Raw genomic sequence first — 21815 nt, forward strand, 5'->3', positions numbered from 1 at the left:
ACTTCTAAACCTCTTCTAGGTCTGTTGTTTAATATTGTGTTTTTCTGCTTGTTCAATCCACGAATGTTTACCGAAAAAAGGATTAAGTTAATTCTAGGCTATCGAATACTTCTAATTGAAATAGCTACACTTGAATAATCACACAAGAACTGGGTACCAGTGTAAATAAAATTCTTTGCATCAAATTATTGTTTCTCTGAATCTAGGAATAACCTTTTTATCAGATCTCAAATTAGTTGTATAAACTAAACCAATTTTTCATGTTAATATACTGAAAAGGAAGTTAATGCTCTTTGGAACTTTGATAAACTTCAACTTTTCTAGAGAAAATTGGATCATGGGACGGAAGAGATTGAAATTCTTAATCGAGCAATTTAATTCCCCTTTATTCCCTAGCCAATATGTAAAACATCAGGACCGCCTCTATATAGTACTAGCACGGGTTGAGAAATGCAAAAGTGGCTAAAAAGAGGAATGGAGTCCCTCTTTTGTATAACGTCAGAGATTACGCCAGCGGAGGAATATTGTATTGTCCTCTAGTTCCAATCTTCTTATATCTATAAGATTTTAATAAACGCTAGGTAAGTTCCAAAGGTCACTAAGTTGGAAGGAGGAGGCAAAAAGCTCTTTAATTTATTCTTTAAGGTTAAGGGGTTTATCTTGTATTTAAACCTTAGGTTATTCACAAGTTTCAGGTTCTAAGACGAAAAAATTTTTTATTTCTATCTCAATCCTTAAAAATGCTGTATTTCATCTAGAGTGCCCAAGTCTTTATATATTCTAACTGAATCATAAACCCAAATCACCAAAATATAATAGGATGTCGTGCTTTGACTTCAACACCAGTTTATGTCTCCTATATAAGTATTAAATTTATTAACTCAACTCAGCATAAGACCTGAGTTTAGCACAGGTGACAGAAATCTCTTTGAAGCTTATTATCTTATTTCAGTGGTTCTCAAAGGAAATTTATGCAGGCTAGTAGTAGCTTTTTATCCTAGTTAAAAAGAACTTCAGTTACTCATATTCCTTGGTTCTGAGGCCAAACTACCCCGATTTGTCTCTCATCCGTAAGTTATATTCATTTTACTACTTGATCCGTTTTAGCCCCCTTCTCCTGCTCTTTTACCCAATCAACAACTTTTTGTGAAAAAGTTGTTATTTTTTCAGTATTTCAAGGCCCTGCGTGCCCTTTTTTTTATACCCAAAACTGGTCTACATTAGGTCTTCAAATATTTATTACGGGTTCAAAAGTCGTTCGATTCATGAACAAAGAAGTGTCAGTACCAGATTTACGAGTAGTTACGCAAAGTGAAGTTATTTTCAAATTCAAGCTAATTTGAAATTGTCGCTTTCTTTCTGATTTATTGAAGCAAAGAGAATTCCAAATTTATTGAAATTGAGTTACCAAATTTACACAAAAATAAAAACTCCTTACAATCTCCCCCATTTAAAATCTAAGTATAATTTTTATTTTAAAAGGAATAAACGAAAAGAAACACAAATTTACTAAGATCCATTGTAACTCAATTTCTCCTTATACTGCTTCTAAATGGAACCCCTGAGACTTTTGGTCTTGATAACCTATATATATATATATATAAATATCTTACTTTTCTGAATATCAGTCCTACTGAAAGAAATCCTATTATGTATATAAAGAGTGTAAAAATGTTATACGTCAATGTCCAACATTGACGTATAACATCTTCCCCTTTTTCTTCTTGCAAGGAAACTCGTATTTGCCTCACTTCATCCAGGCCAATGGTTGAACTAAACCTATTCTGAGAGTAATTAGAAAATAAATATTCAAATTCCTCTTCCTAATGTAGTAGAACTTATGCGAAGTTCTCAGCCAGAATCCTTATGAGCTCATGCAGATATTTTTAATCCGCGGGTTTTTTTTGTTGTTTCGCGGCATCCGAAATCAACCCCCAGCTCTTGTATTGCTAAGCACAGCTAAATCAACTCTTTGATTACTTTAAGTTTAAAATTTAGCACACCTTTAATAAAAGAAATATATATTAGTTGACCTTTAAGAACAGCTGAATTTTTTTTTCTTATTAAGGCCTTTCCAAATTTTACTCACAAATTTTTTTTTAAAGTGTAAGTTAATGATCGAAAGAGTATCTAAAGCTGTCAAGACGTTCAGTGACAATGGACGAATTGAAAAACCAAATGTAAATATATTCTACGATCAAAGAAAAAAAATATCTGTACCCGATCTCTATTTTAAAAAATTACGAGTTATAAAATTTCAAACGTTTCGAAAATTATGAACCCATTTCCTTTGTTGGAGACAGAAAAAACCCAAATTATTATTAGTTTAAGTTAGTGTGTGGCTGCATTACAAGGAGTCTCTTACTCCAAGATATTGCCTGTGAGGCCTCTTCCCTTGACATGACTGTTAACCCTTCTAAATCCGCAATAGTCTCAGTAAGTTTCCTTAAATCCCCTCCCCTTTTTCTTGCTCATATTCCTCCTGAAACCTCTGTCACATCTCTTAAACTCCTTTGTGTTACAATTTATTCTAATTTGAAATGGGATGCACATATAAATAATATCCTACGACAAGCAAACTCCTCGATTTCCCTCCTTAAACTTTTAAATAAATTCAGTTGCCCCCAATCACATTTACTACAAGTATACATTTCTTTTGTGCGTCCCATATTAGAGTACGCTTGTCCTGTGTGGCACCCTGGCCTCTCTAATGCAGCAACACGAAAAATTTAAAATGTCCAAAAGAGAGCTCTAAGAATTATTTTTAAAGAGGGTAAGATACCGTATTTGTATTTGTTAAATATTTCAAACCTAGAGACCCTCGAGAGACGAAGAATTAATTTGTGCCTCCGTTTTGGTAAGTTGGCACTTTTGAACCCCCGTACTGCGAACCTTTTCCCTGAATACCATGTACCTGATAGAAATCGTCCTCCACGAACTGTGTCCCAGCCTATCCCCACCTTATCTCCCAGTCTTTGTACTACCTTGCGGTATAAGAAATCTTTTATCCCTTTTTTTACTGATTTAATAAATAGTGGTTAATTTGAACATAAATTTTGTCTTTTCTCTTATATAATAAAAGAAACAGCTCGGTTTCCTCTATACTCTTTTTTTTTTTTGTTCCCTATCCCCTTTTTATGTTGTTTTTTAAAAATTTGTTAATGTGTATATTATTTATTTTTTTTCAGTTTTATTAGTTTTTATCTGATTAAATAGTTGACATTTTGAAGTTTTTAATATAAGTGACAAATGAATCATACAGCATTCCGATATTTGATTATTTATTTATTTTAATTTTTTTTTCATTGGTTGCCAATCTTTAAGTTGTTGTGCTTTTGTTATGATTTTCTTGCTTGTTTGTTTTTTATGGACTTCGAAATTCGAATTCGGCCCTTCAGGGCTTGTGATAGCAATTTCTAGAAATAAATATCTTATCTATGTAATTCCTATAATTCGTATCCTTTATTTAACGGATATTTTAAATCCTATCGGCAGTGCCTTTTATTTTCAACAATATTCTAAATCCTATGGACAATACGATTTAGTTTTGTCATTGTTCTTTAGATGGTGCTATTACCATATTTTGACCAATATGAAATGGCCATTATTCGCCCTAAGTTGCGATTTTCCTCCGGTATTAATTCACTGAATATAAAAAAGGTCACGAGTGAAAATATTTTCTCTAAGAGTTGGGTAACTACCACTAACATTATCTCCTCTCTAACAGAGGTCATACTTCTTTAATCATTCTTCAACCTTGCAGTACATATTTCCAAAGACACAATATTGTCTTAATTTATTGAAAGTTTTGACAGCTCCCATCTTGGCCCCCAAAAGAAGGACTTGAATGCAGGAGAAGGATGACTCCATTAACTAGTTTTTTTGATAAAATGATCTTAAATTGACTTTTTTTCTGGTCAGAATCATCTAGGGTATACAATAAGCCATTCACGGGTGCCAACTGGAGATCTCCTAACCTTTTCCTAAGAAAGATATCCTTTCTTTCCCAATTTCGAGATTTCTGGTTCTAAGCTCTACCCGAAATGTCAAATTTTGAAAATGTTACGGTATACTTCTTACTTTAGAAGCCATTTCAATAATGTGCTAGCTTTCTTTGTCTCAATTTTTAGCCTGGGAGACTCCAATCCAGGTTCATGATCATGAATACTCTGTGAGTATATGCATATGCAGCCTTTGTGCGCTGGGATAAAACCCTTTTTCGTATCCCTATGGATGCAAACCTTTTTTGCTTCCTTAAGAATTGGACGCAACCCTTTTTCCCATCCTTAAGAAGTGGATGCAACCCATTTTTTCATCCTTGAGAGGTGTCCTCTCAACCTCCCTTTGAAGTACATGACTCCCTGTCATGTCATGTCCGTGACTCTTAGTTACACTAGGTCTACACCTAACGGTTAACCTGTCTCTAGAAATTACGGAATCTGGGCCTATGCCTTCCAGTGGTTCCCTAACCAATGCCTGGCGGCCACAGTACTTTTGGCAAAAATTGCTTTTAAAATTTTCTTGGGGTTGGTTTATAGGTGCTGGAGCTAAACAATATTTTGCTTTGTGTCCTGTTTCACCACAGTGGATACAGGTTGGAGGTTTTTCACCTTCCGATTGTCTATGTGGACCCCCGCAAGTCCAGCATTTTATGCGAGAAATTTTTCTTTCAGTAAATTTATTCCTGAAATAATTGCCCCTACTTGGTCTTGACATATCTATTCTAAAATAGCTAGACTCTCCAGGGTTAAAACATTTCTTTGGGTTGTTTTTATAATTTCCTACGTTTTGATATTCTACTCTGGAGTTATCTCTTTGTTCTCAGGGGAAGTCTTGTGTCCTGAGTCAACCACCGTTGCTCCCAAAGACATGTCTGAGGAGTCCCTATACATTAAATCAATCGATTGAAATCTCTTTGCTAGCGCTAATAATTCATCTTTGTCGTCTGTTGCTTTAGTTTGTTCATGAACTTTCCTTCCAAGTGTAGGGACCATACCACTTTTAAAAATAATAACAATTATATTATCTGCCCTTATACCAGGGGATTTGTTTGCATTCTCAAGTGACTTACTGCTAATTCGGGAGTAAAATTAGTATAGCAACTCAGATGACCTTTGTTTTTAGGATAGAAGTTATTGCAGTTTTTTGCGTCTGTATTTTCATGTAAAGGGACTTCTTTTAAAAGTCTTTATAAGTGATCTAAATATCTGATTTTAGAAATGTCTAAGCTCGTCACAAATTTTTGGATTACTCCCCGTGTATAGTAAATAGCTTGATTAATCATAGCAATGTCATTTTTTCTAAGCTCCTTTGTATTTGTTTAAGGGTCGTAATCCACGAATGGATTTCAATCGGATATGTTAGTAACGAGATGGGAGGGGCCTGATCTACTAATAGATTTTGAAGCCTACTTGTGACGGTGACATCTCTATATTACCCTTCTAGAGTGTTTATTCTAGACTGTGCTTGTTGTAGTGCAATTTCTAACTCTTTGATTTTGTTTTCATTTGAACTCATGATTGTTCTATCTTTATAAACTCTTAATATGGGAAACGTTTTGAACCTTTAAATTGTTTTAAACTACTAAAATGAGTTAGTTTATAAATTGCGTAAGAATCAGCTCACTATCTCGATTTAAATTAACCCTCAAGGCTAATAGTATGATTACACTTTTAAAGATGATTAAACTATGACACTAGTATTAAAAAAGATCTAAGCAGGCCAAAAACGATACGGACACTCGAACTTGTAACAAAGAGAAAAAAAAAGGAGAAGAAAGAAAGAATTTTAGGAAAGTAAAAATGCTGTCTAAAATTCCTTTTAAGTCAAGTTATTTAAAAAAAAAATTCTTTAATGAACACCTTTTTCAAACGTTTCTGTTGCTGCTAGGCTTGACGATAATCGTCAGAAACTGAACACACACCTTCTTGGGAGGTGTTGGGCTTGCGAAGACTAAATTTAACCAAAATTTATAATTTTTATTGATCCTCCCCCCCTTAAACGAAAGTGGCACCGCACGGGAGTACCGCTGTCATCAGTTGTAAGGTTGACCCTACTTATCAGGGATAAAAATTTGGTACTTCTAGGTTTGTTTCTTAATATTGTGTAGGTCTGTTTGTTCAATCCTCGAGTTTTTACCGAAAAAAGGATTAAGTTAAAACTAGACTATTGAATACTTCTCATTGAAAGAGGTGCACTTAATAATCACACAATACTTGGGTGCGAGTGTAAATAAGATTCTTTGCTTTAAATTATTGTTTCTTTGAAACTAGGAATAACCTTTTTATCAGATCCCACATTACTTGTATAAATTTAACCAAGTTTTTAGGTTTATTTCCTGAAAAGGAAGTTAATGTTCTTTGGAACTTTGATAAACTTTAACTTTTCTAGAGAAAATTGGATCTAGGTACGGAAGAGATTGAAATTCTTAATATATTAATTTAATTCCATTTTCTATCCTAGCCAATCTGTGGAGCATCAGGTCCGCTTATGTGTAATATAAAAACTGGTTGAGAAATGCAAAAATGGTTAAAAATAGTAATATAGTTTCCCTTTCTTATAACGTCAGAAATAACGCCAGGGGAGGAATATTGTATAGTCCTCTAGTTCCAATCTTCTTATATCTATAAGATTTTAATAAACGCTAGGTAAGTTCCAAAGGTCACTAAGTTGGAAGGAGGAGGCAAAAAGCTCTTTAATTTATTCTTTAAGGTTAAGGGGTTTATCTTGTACTTAAACCTTAGGTTATTCACAAGTTCCAAGTTCTAAGACGAAACTAATTTTATTTCTATCTCAATCCTTAAAAATGCTGTATTTCATCTAGAGTGCCCAAGTCTTTATATAATCAAACCGAATTATAGACCCAAATCACCAAAATATAATGAAATGTCTAGCTTTGACTTCAGCACCAGTTTATGTCTCCTATATAAGTATGGAATTTATTAACTCAACTCAGTATAAGACCTGAGTTTAGCACAGGTGACAGAAATCTCTTTGAAGCTTATTATCTTATTTCAGTGGTTCTCAAAGGAAATTTATGCAGGCTAGTAGTAGCTTTTTATCCTAGTTAAAAAGAACTTCAGTTACTCATGTTCCTTGGTTCCGAAGCAAAACTACCCCGATTTGTCTCTCATCCGTAAGTTATATTCAATTTGCTACTTGATCCGTTTTGGCCCCCTTCTCCTGCTCATTTAGCCAATCAACAACTTTTTGTTAAAAAGTTGTTGTTTTTTTGCAGCATTGAAAGGCCTTGCGTTCTCTTTGTTTGATACCCAAAACTGGTCTAAATTAGGTCTTCAAATATTTATCACGGGTTCAAAAGTCGTTCGATTCATGAACAAAGAAGTTTCACTACATCATTTATGACTAATTACGCAAAGCGAAGTTATTTTCAAATTCAAGCTAATTTGAAATTGTCGCTTCATTTCTGATCTATTGAAGCAAAGGGAATTCCAAATTTTACTGAAATTGAGTTAACAAATTTACACAAAATTGAGGTCTCCGTACCCTCTCCCCCACTTAAAATCTTAGCATGATTTTTGTTTTAAAAGGAATAAATGAAAGGAAACAAAAATTTATTACGATCCACTGTAACTCAATTTCTTTTTATAATACTTCTAGATGAAACCCCGGAGACCTTTGGTCTCGATAACCTGTATATAAATTTATAAATTTTCTGAATATCAGTCCTACTGAAAGAAATCCTATTATGTATATAAAGAGTGTAAAAATGTTATACATGGATGTCCAATATGTTGTTACATCTTTCCCATTTTCTTCTTGCAAGGAAACTCGTATTTGCCTCACTTCATCCAGGCCAATGGTTGAACTAAACCTATTTTAAAAATAAATATTCAATTTCCTTTTCCTAATGTAGTAGAACTTATGCGAAGTTCTCAGCCAGAATCTTTATGAGCTCATGCAGATATTTTTAATCTACGGTTTTTTTGTCGTTTCGCGGCATCAGAAATCAACCCCAAGCTCTTGCGTTGCTAAGCACAGATAAATCGATTCTTAGATTACTTTAAGTTTAAAATTTAGCACACCTTTAATAAAAGGAATACACATTAATTGACCTTTACGAACTGCTTAATTTTATTTTCTTATTTAGGTCTTTTCAAACAGCACTCGCAATTATTTTTTTCAAACTAAGTGAATACTCGAAAGAGTATTTAAAGGTGCCAAAAGGTTCAGTAACAATGGACGAATTGAAAAATCAAAGGTAAATACATTCTACGATTAAAAAAAAAAAATCTGTACCCGTTCTCTATTTTAAAAAAATACGAGTTATGAAATTTCGAACCTTTCGAACATTATGAACCCATTTCCTTTGTTGGAGACAGAAAAAACCCAAATTATTACTAGTTTAAGTTAGTGTGTGGCTACATTATAAGGAGTCTCTTATATAATTCCTATAACTCTTATCCTTTATTTAATGGATATTTTAAATCCTATCGGCAGTGCCTTTTATTTTCAACAATATTCTAAATCCTATGGGCAATGCAAATTAGTTTTATCATTGTTCCTTAGATGGTGCTATTACCATATTTTTACCAATGTGAATTGGTTATTATTTGCCCTAAGTTGTGATTTCACTCTGGTATCAATTCACCGAATATCAAAGAGGTCACGAGTGAAAATATTATCTCTAAGAGTTGGGTAATTACTACTAACTTTATCTTCTCTCTAACAGACGTCACACTTCTTTACTCCTTTTTCAACCTTGCTGTACATATTTCCAAAGACACCATAATGTCTTAATTTATTTAAGGTTTTGACAGCTCCCATCTGGGCCCCCCAAAAAAGGACTTGAATGCAGGAGACGGATGACTTTTTTTGATAAAATGATCTTAAATTGACGTCTTTTTTCTGGTCAGAATCATCCAGTATATACAATAAGCCATTCACGGGAACCAAATGGAGAGCTCCTTACCTTTTCTTAAGAAAATGGGATTTCTTTTTTTTCCGAAATTTGAAATTTCCGGTTCTTAGCTCTACCCTAAATGTCAAATTTTGGTAATGTTTCGGTATACTTCTTACTTTAAAAGCCATTTCAGTAATGTGCTAGCTTTCTTTGTCTCAATTTTTAGCCTGGGAGACTCCAATCCAGGTTCATGATCATGAATACTCTGTGAGTATATGCATATGCAGCCTTTGCGCGCTGGGATACAACCCTTTTTCGTATCCCTATGGATGCAAACCTTTTTTGCTTGCTTAAAAAGTGGACGCAACCCTTTTTCGCATCCTTAAGAGGTGGACGAAACCCATTTTTGCATCTTTGAGAGGTGTCCTCTAAACCTCCCTCTGAAGTACATGACTCCCTGTCATGTCATGTTCGTGACTCTTAGTTACACTGGGTCTACTCCTAACAGTTAACCTATCTCTACAAATTACGGAATCTGGACCTGTGCCTTCCAGTGGTTCCCTAACCATTGCCCGGCGGCCGCATTACTTTCGGCAAAAATTGCCCTAAAAATTTTCTTGGGGTTGGTTTAAAGGTGCTTGTGCTAAACCATACTTTGCTTTGTGTCCTGTTTCACCCCAACGGATAGAGGTTGGAGGTTTTTCACATTCTGATTTTCTATGTGGACCCCCACAAGTCCAGCATTTTATTCGAGCGTTTTTTCTTTCACTAAATTTATTCCTGGAATAATTTCCTCTAGTTGGTCTTGACATATCTATTCTAAAATAGCTAGACTCTCCAGGGTTCAAACATTTTTTTGGTTTGTTTTTATAATTTCCTACGTTTTTAAATTCTACTCTGGAGATATTTATTTGTTCTCGAGGGGAAGTCTTGTCTCCTGAGTCAACCACCGTTGCTCCCGAGGATATGTCTAAAGAGTCCCTATACATTAAATCAATCGATTCAAATCTCTTTGCCAGCGCTAATAATTCATCTATGTCGTGTGTTTCTTTAGTTTGTTCATCAACTTTCCTTCCAATTGAAGGGAACATAACACTTTTAAAAATAATAATAGTTATTTCATCTGTCCTTATACCAGGAGAATTTTTTGCATACTCTAGTGCCTTTCTACTAATTCGGGAGTAAAATTGATGTACCAACTCAGATGGCCTTTGTTTCTCGGGTAGAAGTTTTTGCAGTTTTTGTGCGGCTGTTTTTTTACTTAAAAAGGCTTATTTTAGAAGTCTTTCTAAATGGTCTAAATCACTGATTTTAGAAATGTCTAAGCTGGTCGCAAATCTTTGGATTTCTCCCCGTGTATAGCAAATAGCTTGATTAATCATAGAAATGTCATTTTTTTCTAAACTCCTTTGTATTTGTTTAAGGATCGTAATCCACGAATGGATATCATTCTGATATCCTAGTAACGAGATGGGAGGGGCCTGATCTAATAATAGATTTTGAAGCCTACTTGTGACGGTGGCACAAGTTTGAACTCATGATGGTTCTATCTTTATAAACTCTTAATCTGGGAAACTTTTTGAACCTTTAAATTGTTTTAAACTACTAAAATGAGTTAGTTTATAAATTGCGTAAGAATCAGCTCAATATCTCGATTTAAATTAACCCTCAAGGCTAATAGTATGATTACACTTTTAAAGATGATTAAACTATGACACTAGTATTAAAAAAGATCTAAGCAGGCCAAAAACGATACGGACACTAGAACTTGTAACAAAGAGAAAAAAAGGAGAAGAAATAAAGAATTTTAGGAAGGTAAAAATGTTGTATAAACTTCCTTTTGAGTCAAGTTATTTAAAAAAAAAATTGTCTCTAATGAACACCTTTTTCAAACGTTTCTGCCGCTGCTCAGCTTGACGATAATCGTCAGAAACTGAACACACACCTTCTTGGAAGGAGCCGAGGACTAAATTTAACCAATAATTTTTATTGATCCTCTCCCCCCCCTTCAACGAAAGTGGCACCGCACGTGAGTACCGCTGTCATCAGGTGTAAGGTTGACCCTACTTCTCAGGGATAAAAATTTGGTACTTCTAGGTCTGTTGTTTAATATTGTGTGGGTCTGCTTGTTCAATCCACGAATGTTTACCGAAAAAGGGATTAAGTTAAAACTAGGCTATCGAATACTTCTAATTGAAAAAGCTGCACTTGAATAATCAGACAAGACTTGGGTACCAGTGTAATTAAAATTCTTTGCATCAAATTATTGTTTCTCGGAAACTAGGAATAACCTTTTTATCAGATCCCAAATTATTTGTATAAATTTAAACAATTTTTTAGGTTTATATCCTGAAAAGGAAGTTAATGTTCTTTGGAACTTTGATAAACCTCAACTTTTCTAGAGAAAATTGGATCAAGGGACGGAAGAGATTGAAATTCTTAATCGAGCAATTTAAATCCTCTTTATTCCCTAGCCAATATGTAAAACATCAGGGCCACCTATATGTAGTACTAGCACTGGTTGAGAAATGCAAAAGTGGCTAAAAAGAGGAATAAAGTCCCTCTTTCTTATAACGTCAGAAAAAACGCCAGGGGAGGACTATTGTATAGTCCTCTAGTTCCAATCTTCTTATATCTATAAGATTTTAATAAGCACTAGGTAAGTTCCAAAGGTCACTAAGCTGGAAGGGGGAGGCAAAAAGCTCTTTAATTTATTCTTTAAGGTTAAGGGGTTTATCTTGTTCTTAAACCTTAGGTTATTCACAAGTTTCAGTTTCTAAGACGAAACTTATTTTATTTCTATCTCAATCCTTAAAAATGCTGTATTTCATCTAGAGTGCCCAAGTCTTTATATAATCATACCGAATTATAAACCCAAATCACCGAAATATAATAAAATGTCTAGCTTTGACTTCAGCACCAGTTTATGTCTCCTGTATAAGTATTGAATTTATTAACTCAACTTAGCATAAGACCTGAGTTTAGCACAGGCGACAGAAATCTTACTCATACTCAGAAATCTTACTCAAATCTTACTCAGAAAACTTACTCATATTCTTTCGTTCCGAGGCAAAACTACCCCGATTTGTCTCTCATCCGTAAGTTATATTCATTTTGCTACTTGATCCGTTTTAGCCCCCTTCTCCTGCTCTTTTAGCCAATCAACAACTTTTTGTTAAAAAGTTGTTTTTTTTTCCAGTATTTCAATGCCTTGCTTTCTCTTTCTTTGATTCCCAAAACTGGTCTAAATTAGGTCTTCAAATATTTATCACGGGTTCAAAAGTCGTTCGATTCATGAACAAAGAAGTGTCACTACATGATTTATGACTAGTTACGCAAAGTGAAGTTATTTTCAAAATCAAGCTAATTTGAAATTGTTGCTTTATTTCTGATCTGTTGAAGCAAAGGGAATTCCAAATTTTTAAACTGTTTTCAGTTTCACGACTTTGCTCAATCCTAAATTTTGAGGTTTCAAAGATCTGCAAATACATATCCTAAATTAAAAAAAAACTATTGATATGGCTTAAAATTTTACTCAAATAACAGGAATTGGATTTTCAGAACTAAAACCAGAGAAAAAGAAAGTGATAATTAAAAACTAAGGTAAAATGTTGTCTTGTCAAAATTTCAACAGGTATAGACTTATCAAGTACGCAACTTTCTAAGACTTAGAAATTAGAACAGGGTTAACATAGAAGCTTGGTTATACCTTCTCTGAGCATGTTTTTTGTCCTGGATTCATTACTGAAAGTTTCATTTTCCTAAAGAGGCGTTCACAAGCGTGTCTAGCTAGAATCCCATGTCTAGACACGTGTCTAGCCAGAATCCAATGTCTAGGCAACGACCATTCACAAGTAAAATTGGGCGCTTAGCTAGACACGCTAGACAAGGCGCTTGGCTAGACATTGAGTTCTAGCCTCTAGAACTCAATGTCTAGGATTTTCGATTACAGCCAATCAGAATGTGTCAAGATCCACTATTTTCATCATTTTTATTTACATTTGTAAAATGAAATTTAATTTTTATTTTCTCATTAATTATTTTTTTCATTTTAGGCAAATATACAACACCAAATACATAATAATGAAGTACACTAAGGCAATTGTTTTGCTTATCTCATCCATTAGCTTGTGACAGTAAAAATAAGGATTATAATATTTGAAAGTTTTGTCGGCTTAAGCTCTGTTGATTCGCAAAAAATGACAATTTGAAACTAAATTTATAGTTAACTTAACCTAACCCCTCTCCAAGACAGCAAAAAGTAGCTAAACTAGAATCTTAACAAAAAAGCATGTTTTTTTTATTTAATTAATTAAAAGCTGACATATCTTTCACTCCTTGTCTGAGTAACTCCCCGTTTGATAATCATTTCATCAAAACTGCATATCTTTTATGCTAAAGTCGCGTTTAGTTTCATTCTGTTGACAGTAAAGAGTAAAATATTGATGTGAACATACCCTTTGAATCCGCAGAAGAAAGGAAGAAGTTGCAGCATATTATCATAGATTGGATTAGCCCTATTGATCAAAATGGGAGATACTAAAGATTTTCTTATTAAAGTATGCCAGAAACAGAAATGGAACGTGCCAGAATTTGATTTTCGACCTACTGGACCCAAGCATCGTTTAAGGTTTCTGTGTGAGCTTAGGGTGTCTGACTTCCCTTATGTTGGTGCAGGTTAGTGCAATGAATTACATAGGCTAGCTCCATTTGTATGGAATTTATCTTTGCTTTCATATTAGATGTCATAAGTAAAGGGCAAATATTTACCAAATCATATTATTGAGTAACAACTAAAGTGAATATAGCCTACCATTTGATGCCTTCTTTTTTATGCTGATTACGAATATAACAATTGGAAATTTCTATTGGAAATTGGATCATTTCTATTGGAAATGAATTTTAGCCCCCCCCCCCATATATATGTCAATTCAGGATATACATTTGCACACATGGGGGGGAGGGTTTGGTTAGGGGGGCTGAAATTCATTTCCGATAGAAATCATGGTAAAATTCAACTTTAGTTACTTTTGGCTATCTTGGAAAAGGGTTGGGTTAGGAAAATGAAACTTTCAGGGATAGATGTACATGCTAAGGTATGTCCCAGGAAGGGTAGCATGCAGGTGGCAAGTGTAGATAAGCCATTTAAACTTTATTAATTAGGGAAAGGATTTGACAAGAGATAGACCAGTAAAAATAACCAAATCGTTTTTAGAGGACAAATTATATCATGGGAAGATGTTTTTGAAATCCCCCTTCCACCCAAACTCAAAATTTTCTAAAATTCTACTTTAGAAGCTTTTAAAATATTTCTAAAGCACTAAAAGATATAGTGCTAAAAACATCAGAATCGACTTCAGAGGACACTTTATATCATGGGAAGAAGTTTTTGAAATCCCCCTTCCCCCCAAACTCAAAATTTTCCAAAATTCTACTTCAGAAGCTTTTTTTTAATATTTGTAAAGAGCTAAAATATAGAGCAATACAAACATCAGAATTGACTTTAGAGGACAATTTATTTCATGGGAAGATGTTTTTGAAATCCCCCTTTGCCCCAAACTCAAAATTTTTCAAAATTCTACTTTAGAAGCTTTTTTAAATATTTGTAAAGTTCTAAGACATAGAGAGCTACAAATATCAGAATTGACTTTAGCGTACAATTTATGTCATGGGAATATGTTTTTGAAATCCCCCTTCCCCCCCAACTCAAAATTTTACTTAAGAAGCTTTTTTAAATATTTCTAAAGCACTAAGACATAGAGCGCTACAAACATTAGAATCAACTTTAGAGGACAAATCATGTTATGGGAAGATGTTCTTGAAATCCCCCTTCCCCCCAAAGTCAAAATTTTCCAAAATTCTACTATAGAAGCTTTTTAAATATTTCTAAAGCACTAATAGATAGAGCGCTACAAATATCAGAATCGACTTCAGAGGACAAATTTTATTATGAGAAGATGTTTTTGAAATCCCCCTATCCCCCCAAACTCAAAATTTTACTTTAGAAGCTTTTTTAAATATTTCTAAAGTGCTAAGACATAGAGTGCTACAAATATCAGAATTGCATTTAGAGAACAAATTATGTTATGGGAAGATGTTTTTGAAATCCCCCTTTCCCCCAAACTCAAAATATTCCAAAATTCTAATTCAGAAGATTTTTTAAATATTTGTAAAGCGCTAAGATATAGAGTACGAAAAACATCATCCTCGAAATTAGGGGACAATTATGGAAATTGAAGAGTTTCTTGTAATCCGATTGCCACACACAATCAAGAATTTACCGAATTCAAGTCAATTAGGTTTTTAAAATATTTTTAAAGAGATAAGACATAAGAGCGCTACAAACATCAGAATTAACTTTAGAGGACAATTTATGTCATGGGAATATGTTTTTGAAATCCCCCTTCCCCCCAAACTCAAAATTTTCCAAAATTCTACTTCAGAAGCTTTTTTAAGTATTTTTAAAGCTCTAAGACATAGAGCGTCACAAATATCAGAATCTACTTTAGAGGACAATTTATGACATGGCTCGATTTTTTTGAAATCCCTATTCCCCCGAAATTAAAAATTTACCACATTATCCTTCATAAGCTTTTTTAAGTATTTGTAAAGTGCTAAGACATAAGAGCGCCACAAATATCAGAATCTACTTTAGAGGACAATTTAAGTCATGGGAAGATGTTTTTGAAATCCCCCTTCCCCCCAAACTCAAAATTTTACAATATTTTACTTTGGAAGCTTTTTTAACTATTTCTAAAGCGCTAAGACATAGAGCATTACAAACATCAGAATCAACTTTAGAGGACAAATTATGTTATGGGAAGATATTTTTTTATGTCATGGGAAGATGTTTTTTAAATACCCATTACCCATTGAAATTTTGACAAAACAACATTTTACCTTAATTTTCAGTTATCAGTTTCTTTTTCTCTGGCTTTAGTTCTGAAAACACAATTTCAGTTATTTGAGCAGAATTTTAATCCATATCAAATGTTTTATTTCCAAAATTTAGGAAATGTATTTGTATATATTTAAAACCTTATAAGTTGGGATTGAGCAAAGTTTTGAAGATGAAAAGAATTTTTTTGTAATTCATTTAAACAATAGATCTATTTTGCAAGGTTCCATTGCTATAACTCACATTTTTAAAGGTCATTCAAAGTTTTTGAAATCCCCCTTACCATTCATCCCATTCCCCCTTCATACTCTAAAATCTGGTTGATAATTTGAAATTTGAAAAGCCTTATTTTCCACAGGGGTATTTTTTGGGGGGGAGGGGTGATTTTCCGTGAGGATATTTCTTGCGGGGGGGGATTTTCTGGCAGGTATTCGCCAAGAACCAAAAATTTGATGGTATGAGCTTTATTAAAATCTTTTGACTTTTAGTGGTTGTTTCCCCCTTTTACAAAACTCAGACAAATTTTTTAGAAAGGTACATTATCAACCATATTTTAGAGCATGATTCCGGTGCAACACATTGCAACGAAATGGTCAGCTTAGATTAGTATAAGCAGGGGCACCGCAAGCATGTTTCTGACCATTGCCCCGTCCTCCCCCTGCTATCAAATCCCCTTACAGCTAACCTTTCCACCCTCGAAAGAAAATTTTTATATAAGTTCCAGCATTTTTTACATATTTTAAATTGTGGATGTAAAAAAGAAAAGCAAAATTTTTCAACATCATAGGATCAAGCTATTTGAATATGTTTTATGTGGTTACTCAACTCAAAATGTTAAGGTGTTTCCAAAAAAAATAATCAAAACAAATATAGATTATTTGGTACTTGTGCATTATAAATAACCCACCACTATAGACTGTACAAGGAAACCAGACAAACGGGTATTTGTTAGACAAATGGATTGCTAAGCATGATTTCTTATTGCGTTTACAATATTTAAACTGTTGTTTTTTTGGGTTTAGGGAGGGAAAAAGGTACCTGGGTTAGGTTATGTATTTAATATAATTCTATGCTTTACCACCCATCCCCCAATGTGCAAATATATATAGCCCAAAGTTGCTTCTAAACTATTATATTTTCATCCTATTTTATTTCATTAGCAGTAACCAAACTTAACTTCTTTCATGTATAGTGGTGGGTTATTTATAATGCACAAGTACTGATTATTCAATAGTTAAATATGTACTTCTGCCCCCTCTCCCCCTCCCTATTTACACTTCAATAACGTCTCGTAGCTTCAAGAATGAAGATTGCTACACTAAACTATTTGGAAAAAAACATTTGAATTACTTTAAGAACAAATGGGGTTAGATACCATAAATTGCCAAATTTTCTGTTACAATGTTTTAAAAATGCATTAGCAAAAAAATGCAAAAAAAGCATTAGGCAGAAACCCTAATGCTTCCGGGTCGGCACTGATGTTTGTTAAAAAAAAACTAAATGAAAGATTACATTTACTTTATACCAGGATGTTTTTTTTTTTGTTTTTTTTTTTTAGTTAACAACATTTCCAGATACCTCGCTATTCTTCTGTAATTTTTTAGTGGCACTATTACCTAGAAATAATTATTTTCTGACTTCAAACTGTCCAAATACTTTACCCCCTGGGGAAAATACCGCCCCCCACCCATGGAAAAGAAGGCTAGAATTTTAAGAAATTTTGAGATTGGGGCGCATTTTGAGATTTAAAAAGCTTCTAAAAGTAAAATTTTGGAAAATTTTGAGTTTGGGGGGAAGGGGGATTTCAAAAAACATCTTCCCATAATATAATTTGTCCTCTGAATTCAATTCTGATATTTGTAGCGCTCTATCTATTAGTGCTTTAGAAATATTTTAAAGCTTCTAAAGTAGAATTTGGGAAAATTTTCAGTTTGGGGGGAAGGGGGATTTCAAGAACATCTTCCCATAACATCATTTGTCCTCTAAAGTTGATTCTGATGTTTGTAGCGCTCTATGTCTTAGCGCTTTAGAAATATTTAAATAAGCTTCTAAAGTAAAATTTTGAGTTTGGGGGGAAGGGGGATTTCAAAAACATCTTCCAATAATATAATTTGTCCTCTGAAGTTGATTCATGATGTTTGTAGTGCTCTATGTCTTAGTGCTTTAGAAATATTTAAAAAAGCTTCTAAAGTAAAATTTTGAGTTTGGGGGGAAGGGGATTTCAAGAACATCTTCCCATAACATAATTTTTCCTCTAAAGTTGATTCTGATGTTTGTATCGCTCTATGTATTAGTTCTTTAGAAATATTTAAAAAGCTTCTAAAGTAGAATTTTGGAAAATTTTGAGTTTGGGGGAAGGGGGATTTCAAAAACATCTACCCGTTACATACATTGTCCTCTAAAGTTAATTCTAATGTTTGTAGCGCTCTATGTATTAGCACTTTACAAATATGTAAAAAAGCTTCTGAATTAGAATTTTTGAATATTTTGAGTTTGGGGGGAAGGGGGATTTCAAAAACATATTCCCATAACATAAATTATCCTCTACAGTTGATTCAGATGTTTGTAGCGCTCTATGTCTTAGTGATTTAAACATATTTAAAAAAGCTTCTTAAGTAGAATTCTGGAAAATTTTCAGTTTGTAGGGAAGGGGGATTTCAAAAACATCTTCCCATGCCATAAATTGTCCTCTAAAGTTGATTCTGATGTTTGTAGTACTCTATGTCTTAGCGCTTTACAAATATTTAAAAAAGCTTCTGAAGTAGAATTTTGGAAAATTTTAAGTTTGGGGGGAAGGGAGATATCAAAAACATCTTCCCCTGACATAAATTGTCCTCTACAGTCGAGTCTGATATTTTTAGCGCTCGATGTCTTATCGCTTTAGAAATACTTAAAAAAGCTTCTAAAGTAATATTTTGGAAAATTTTGTGCTTGGGGGATAGGGGGATTTCGAGAAAATCTTCCCACAATATAATTGTCCTATGAAGTCGATTCTTATATTTGTAGTGCTCTATCTCTTATTGCTTTAGAAATATTTTAAAAGCTTCTAAAGTAGAATTTTGGAAAATTTTGAGTTTGGAGGGAAGGGAGATTTCAAGAACATCTTCCCATAACATAATTTGTCCTATAAAGTTGATTCTGATGTTTGTAGCACTCTATGTGTTAGCGCTTTAGAAATGTTTAAAAAAGCTTCTACAGTAAAATTTTGGAAAATTTTGAGTTTGGGGGAAGGGGGATTTCAAAAACATTTTCCCATGTCATAATTTGTCCTCTGAAGTCGATTCTGATATTTGTAGCGCTCTATGTCTTAGCGCTTTACAAATATTTAAAAAAGCTTCTAAAGTAAAATTTTGGAAAATTTTGAGGTTGGTGGGAAGGGGGATTTCAAAAACATCTTCCCATACTATAATTTGTCCTCTGAAGTAGATTCTGATATTTGTAGTGCTCTATCTATTAGTGCTTTAGAAATATTTTAAAGCTTCTAAAGTAGAATTTGGGAAAATTTTCAGTTTGGGGGGAAGGGGGATTTTAAGAACATCTTCCCATAACATAATTTGTCCTCTAAAGTTGATTCTGATGTTTGTAGCGCTCTGTGTCTTAGCGCTTTAGAAATAATTAAATAATCTTCTAAAGTAAAATTTTGAGTTTGGGGGGAAGGGGGATTTCAAAAACATCTTCCAACAACATAATTTGTCCTCTGAAGTTGAGTCTGATGTTTGTAGCGCTCTATGTCTTAGTGCTTTAGAAATATTTAAAAAAGCTTCTAAAGTAAAATTTTGGAAAATTTTGAGTTTGGGGGGAAGGGGGATTTCAAAAACATCTTCCCTTAACATGAATTGTCCTCTAAAGTTGATTCTGATCTTTGTAGTGCTCTATGTCTTAGCGCTTTAGAAATATTTAAATAACTTCTAAAGTAAAATTTTGAGTTTGGGGGGAAGGGGGATTTCAAAAACATCTTCCAACAACATAATTTGTCCTCTGAAGTTGAGTCCGATGTTTGTAGCGCTCTATGTCTTATTGCTTTAGAAATATTTAAATAAGATTCTAAATTAAAATTTTGTAAATTTTTTAGTTTGGGGGGAAGGGGGATTTAAAAAACATTCCCATAACATAAATTGTCCTCAAAGTTGATTCTGATATTTTTAGCGCTCTTATGTCTTAGCGATTTAAAAATATTTAAAAAAGCTTCTGAAGTAGAATTTGGGAAAATTTTGAGTTTGGGGGGAAGGGGGATTTCAAAAACATCTTGCCATGACATAAATTGTCCTCTCAAGTCGATTATGATGTTTGTAGCTCTCTATGTCTTAGAGCTTTACAAATACTTAAAAAAGCTTCTAATTTAGAATTTTGGAAAATTTTGAGTTTTGGGGGAAGGGGGATTTCAAAAACATCTTCCCATGACATAATTTGTCCTCTATAGTCGAGTCTGATATTTATAGCGCTCTATGTCTTATCACTTTAGAAATATTTAAAAAAGCTTCTAAAGTAAAATTTTGGAAAATTTTGAGTTTGGGGGGATAGGGGGATTTCAAAAACATCTTCCCATAATATAATTTGTCCTCTAAAGTCGATTCTGATATTTGTAGCGCTCCATCTATTAGTGATTTATAAATATTTTAAAAGCTTCTAAAGTAGAATTTTGGAAATTTTTGAGTTTGGGGGGAGAGGGTATTTCAAGAACATCTTCCCATAACATAATTTGTCCTATAAAGGTGATTCTGATGTTTGTAACGCTCTATGTCTTAGCACTTTAGAAATATTTAAAAAAGCTTCATAAGTAGAATTTTGGAAAATTTTGAGTTTGGTGGAAGGGGGATTTCTAAAACATATTCCCATGACAAATTGTCCTGTTTAGTCGATTCTGATATTTGTAGCGCTCTTTGTCTTAGCGCTTTAGAAATATTTAAAAAAGCTTCTAAAGTAGAATTTTAGAAAATTTTGAGTTTGGGGGGAAGGGGGATTTCAAAAACATCTTTCCATAATATAATTTGTCCTCTGAAGTCGTTTCTGATATTTGTAGTGCTCTATCTATTAGTGCTTTAGAAATATTTAAAAGCTTCTAAAGTAGAATTTGGGAAAATTTTGAGTTTGGGGGGAAGGGGGATTTTAATAACATCTTCCCCTAAAATAAATTGTCCTCTAAAGTTGATTCTGATGTTTTTAATGCTCTGTGTCTTAGCTCTTTTGAAATATTTAAAAAATCTTATAAAGTAAAATTTTGAGTTTGGGGGGAAGGGGGATTTCAAAAACATCTTCAAATAACATAATTTGTCCTCTGAAGTTTATTTTGATGTTTGTAGCTCTCTATGTCTTAGCGCTTTAGAAATATTTAAAAAAGCTTCTAAAGTAAAATTTTGGAAAATTTTGAGTTTTGGGGGATTTTAAGAACATTTGCCCATACCATAATTTGTCCTCTAAAGTTGATTCTGATGTTTGTAACGCTCTATGTCTTAGAGCTTTATAAATATTTAAAAAAGCTTCTAAAGTAAAATTTTGGAAAATTTTGAGTGTGGGGGGAAGGGGGATTTCAAAAACATATTCCCATGACATAAATTGTCCTCTAAAGTCGATTCTGATGTTTGTAGCGCTCTTTGTCTTAGCACTTTATAAATATTAAAAAAAGCTTCAAAAGTAGAATTTTAGAAAATTTTGAGTTTGGGGGAAGGGGTTTTCAAAAACATCTTCCCATGACATAAATTGTCCTCTAAAGTCAAATCTGATGTTTGTAGTGCTTTATGTCTTAGCACTCTACAAATATTTAAAAAAGTAAAAATAAAACTAAAAATTTTGAGTTTGGGTGGAAGGGGGATTTCAGAAACATCTTCCCATAATATAATTTGTTCTCTGAAGTCGATTCTGATATTTGTAGCGCTCTATCTATTAGTGCTTTAGAAATATTTAAAAAGCTTCTAAAGTAGAATTTTGGAAAATTTTGAGTTTGGGGCAAAGGGGGATTTCAAAAACATCTTCCCATAATATAATTTGTCCTCTGAAGTTGATTCTGATATTTTTAGCGCCCCATCTATTAGTGATTTAGAAATATTTAAAAAGCTT

The 21815-nt window shown here is 33.4% G+C and overlaps 1 protein-coding gene across 1 annotated transcript in view; it reads left to right on the top strand.

The window, feature by feature from the left end:
- Window positions 1–13344: 13344 nt before the first annotated feature.
- LOC148948251 (dosage compensation regulator mle-like) overlaps window positions 13345–21815 on the top strand; it is a 45348-nt gene continuing 36877 nt past the window's right edge. Inside the window, exon 1 of the mRNA XM_089094244.1 lies at window positions 13345–13540. Within this exon, the coding sequence (XP_088950370.1) occupies window positions 13393–13540 (148 nt within the window). The 5' untranslated portion in view covers window positions 13345–13392. The remainder of the gene's footprint in view (window positions 13541–21815) is intronic.

The sequence above is a fragment of the Artemia sp. Qi Xiang Cuo genome, chromosome 9 (assembly GCF_049724085.1).
Source record: "Artemia sp. Qi Xiang Cuo chromosome 9, ASM4972408v1, whole genome shotgun sequence".
NCBI classification, from domain to species: domain Eukaryota; kingdom Metazoa; phylum Arthropoda; class Branchiopoda; order Anostraca; family Artemiidae; genus Artemia; species Artemia sp. Qi Xiang Cuo.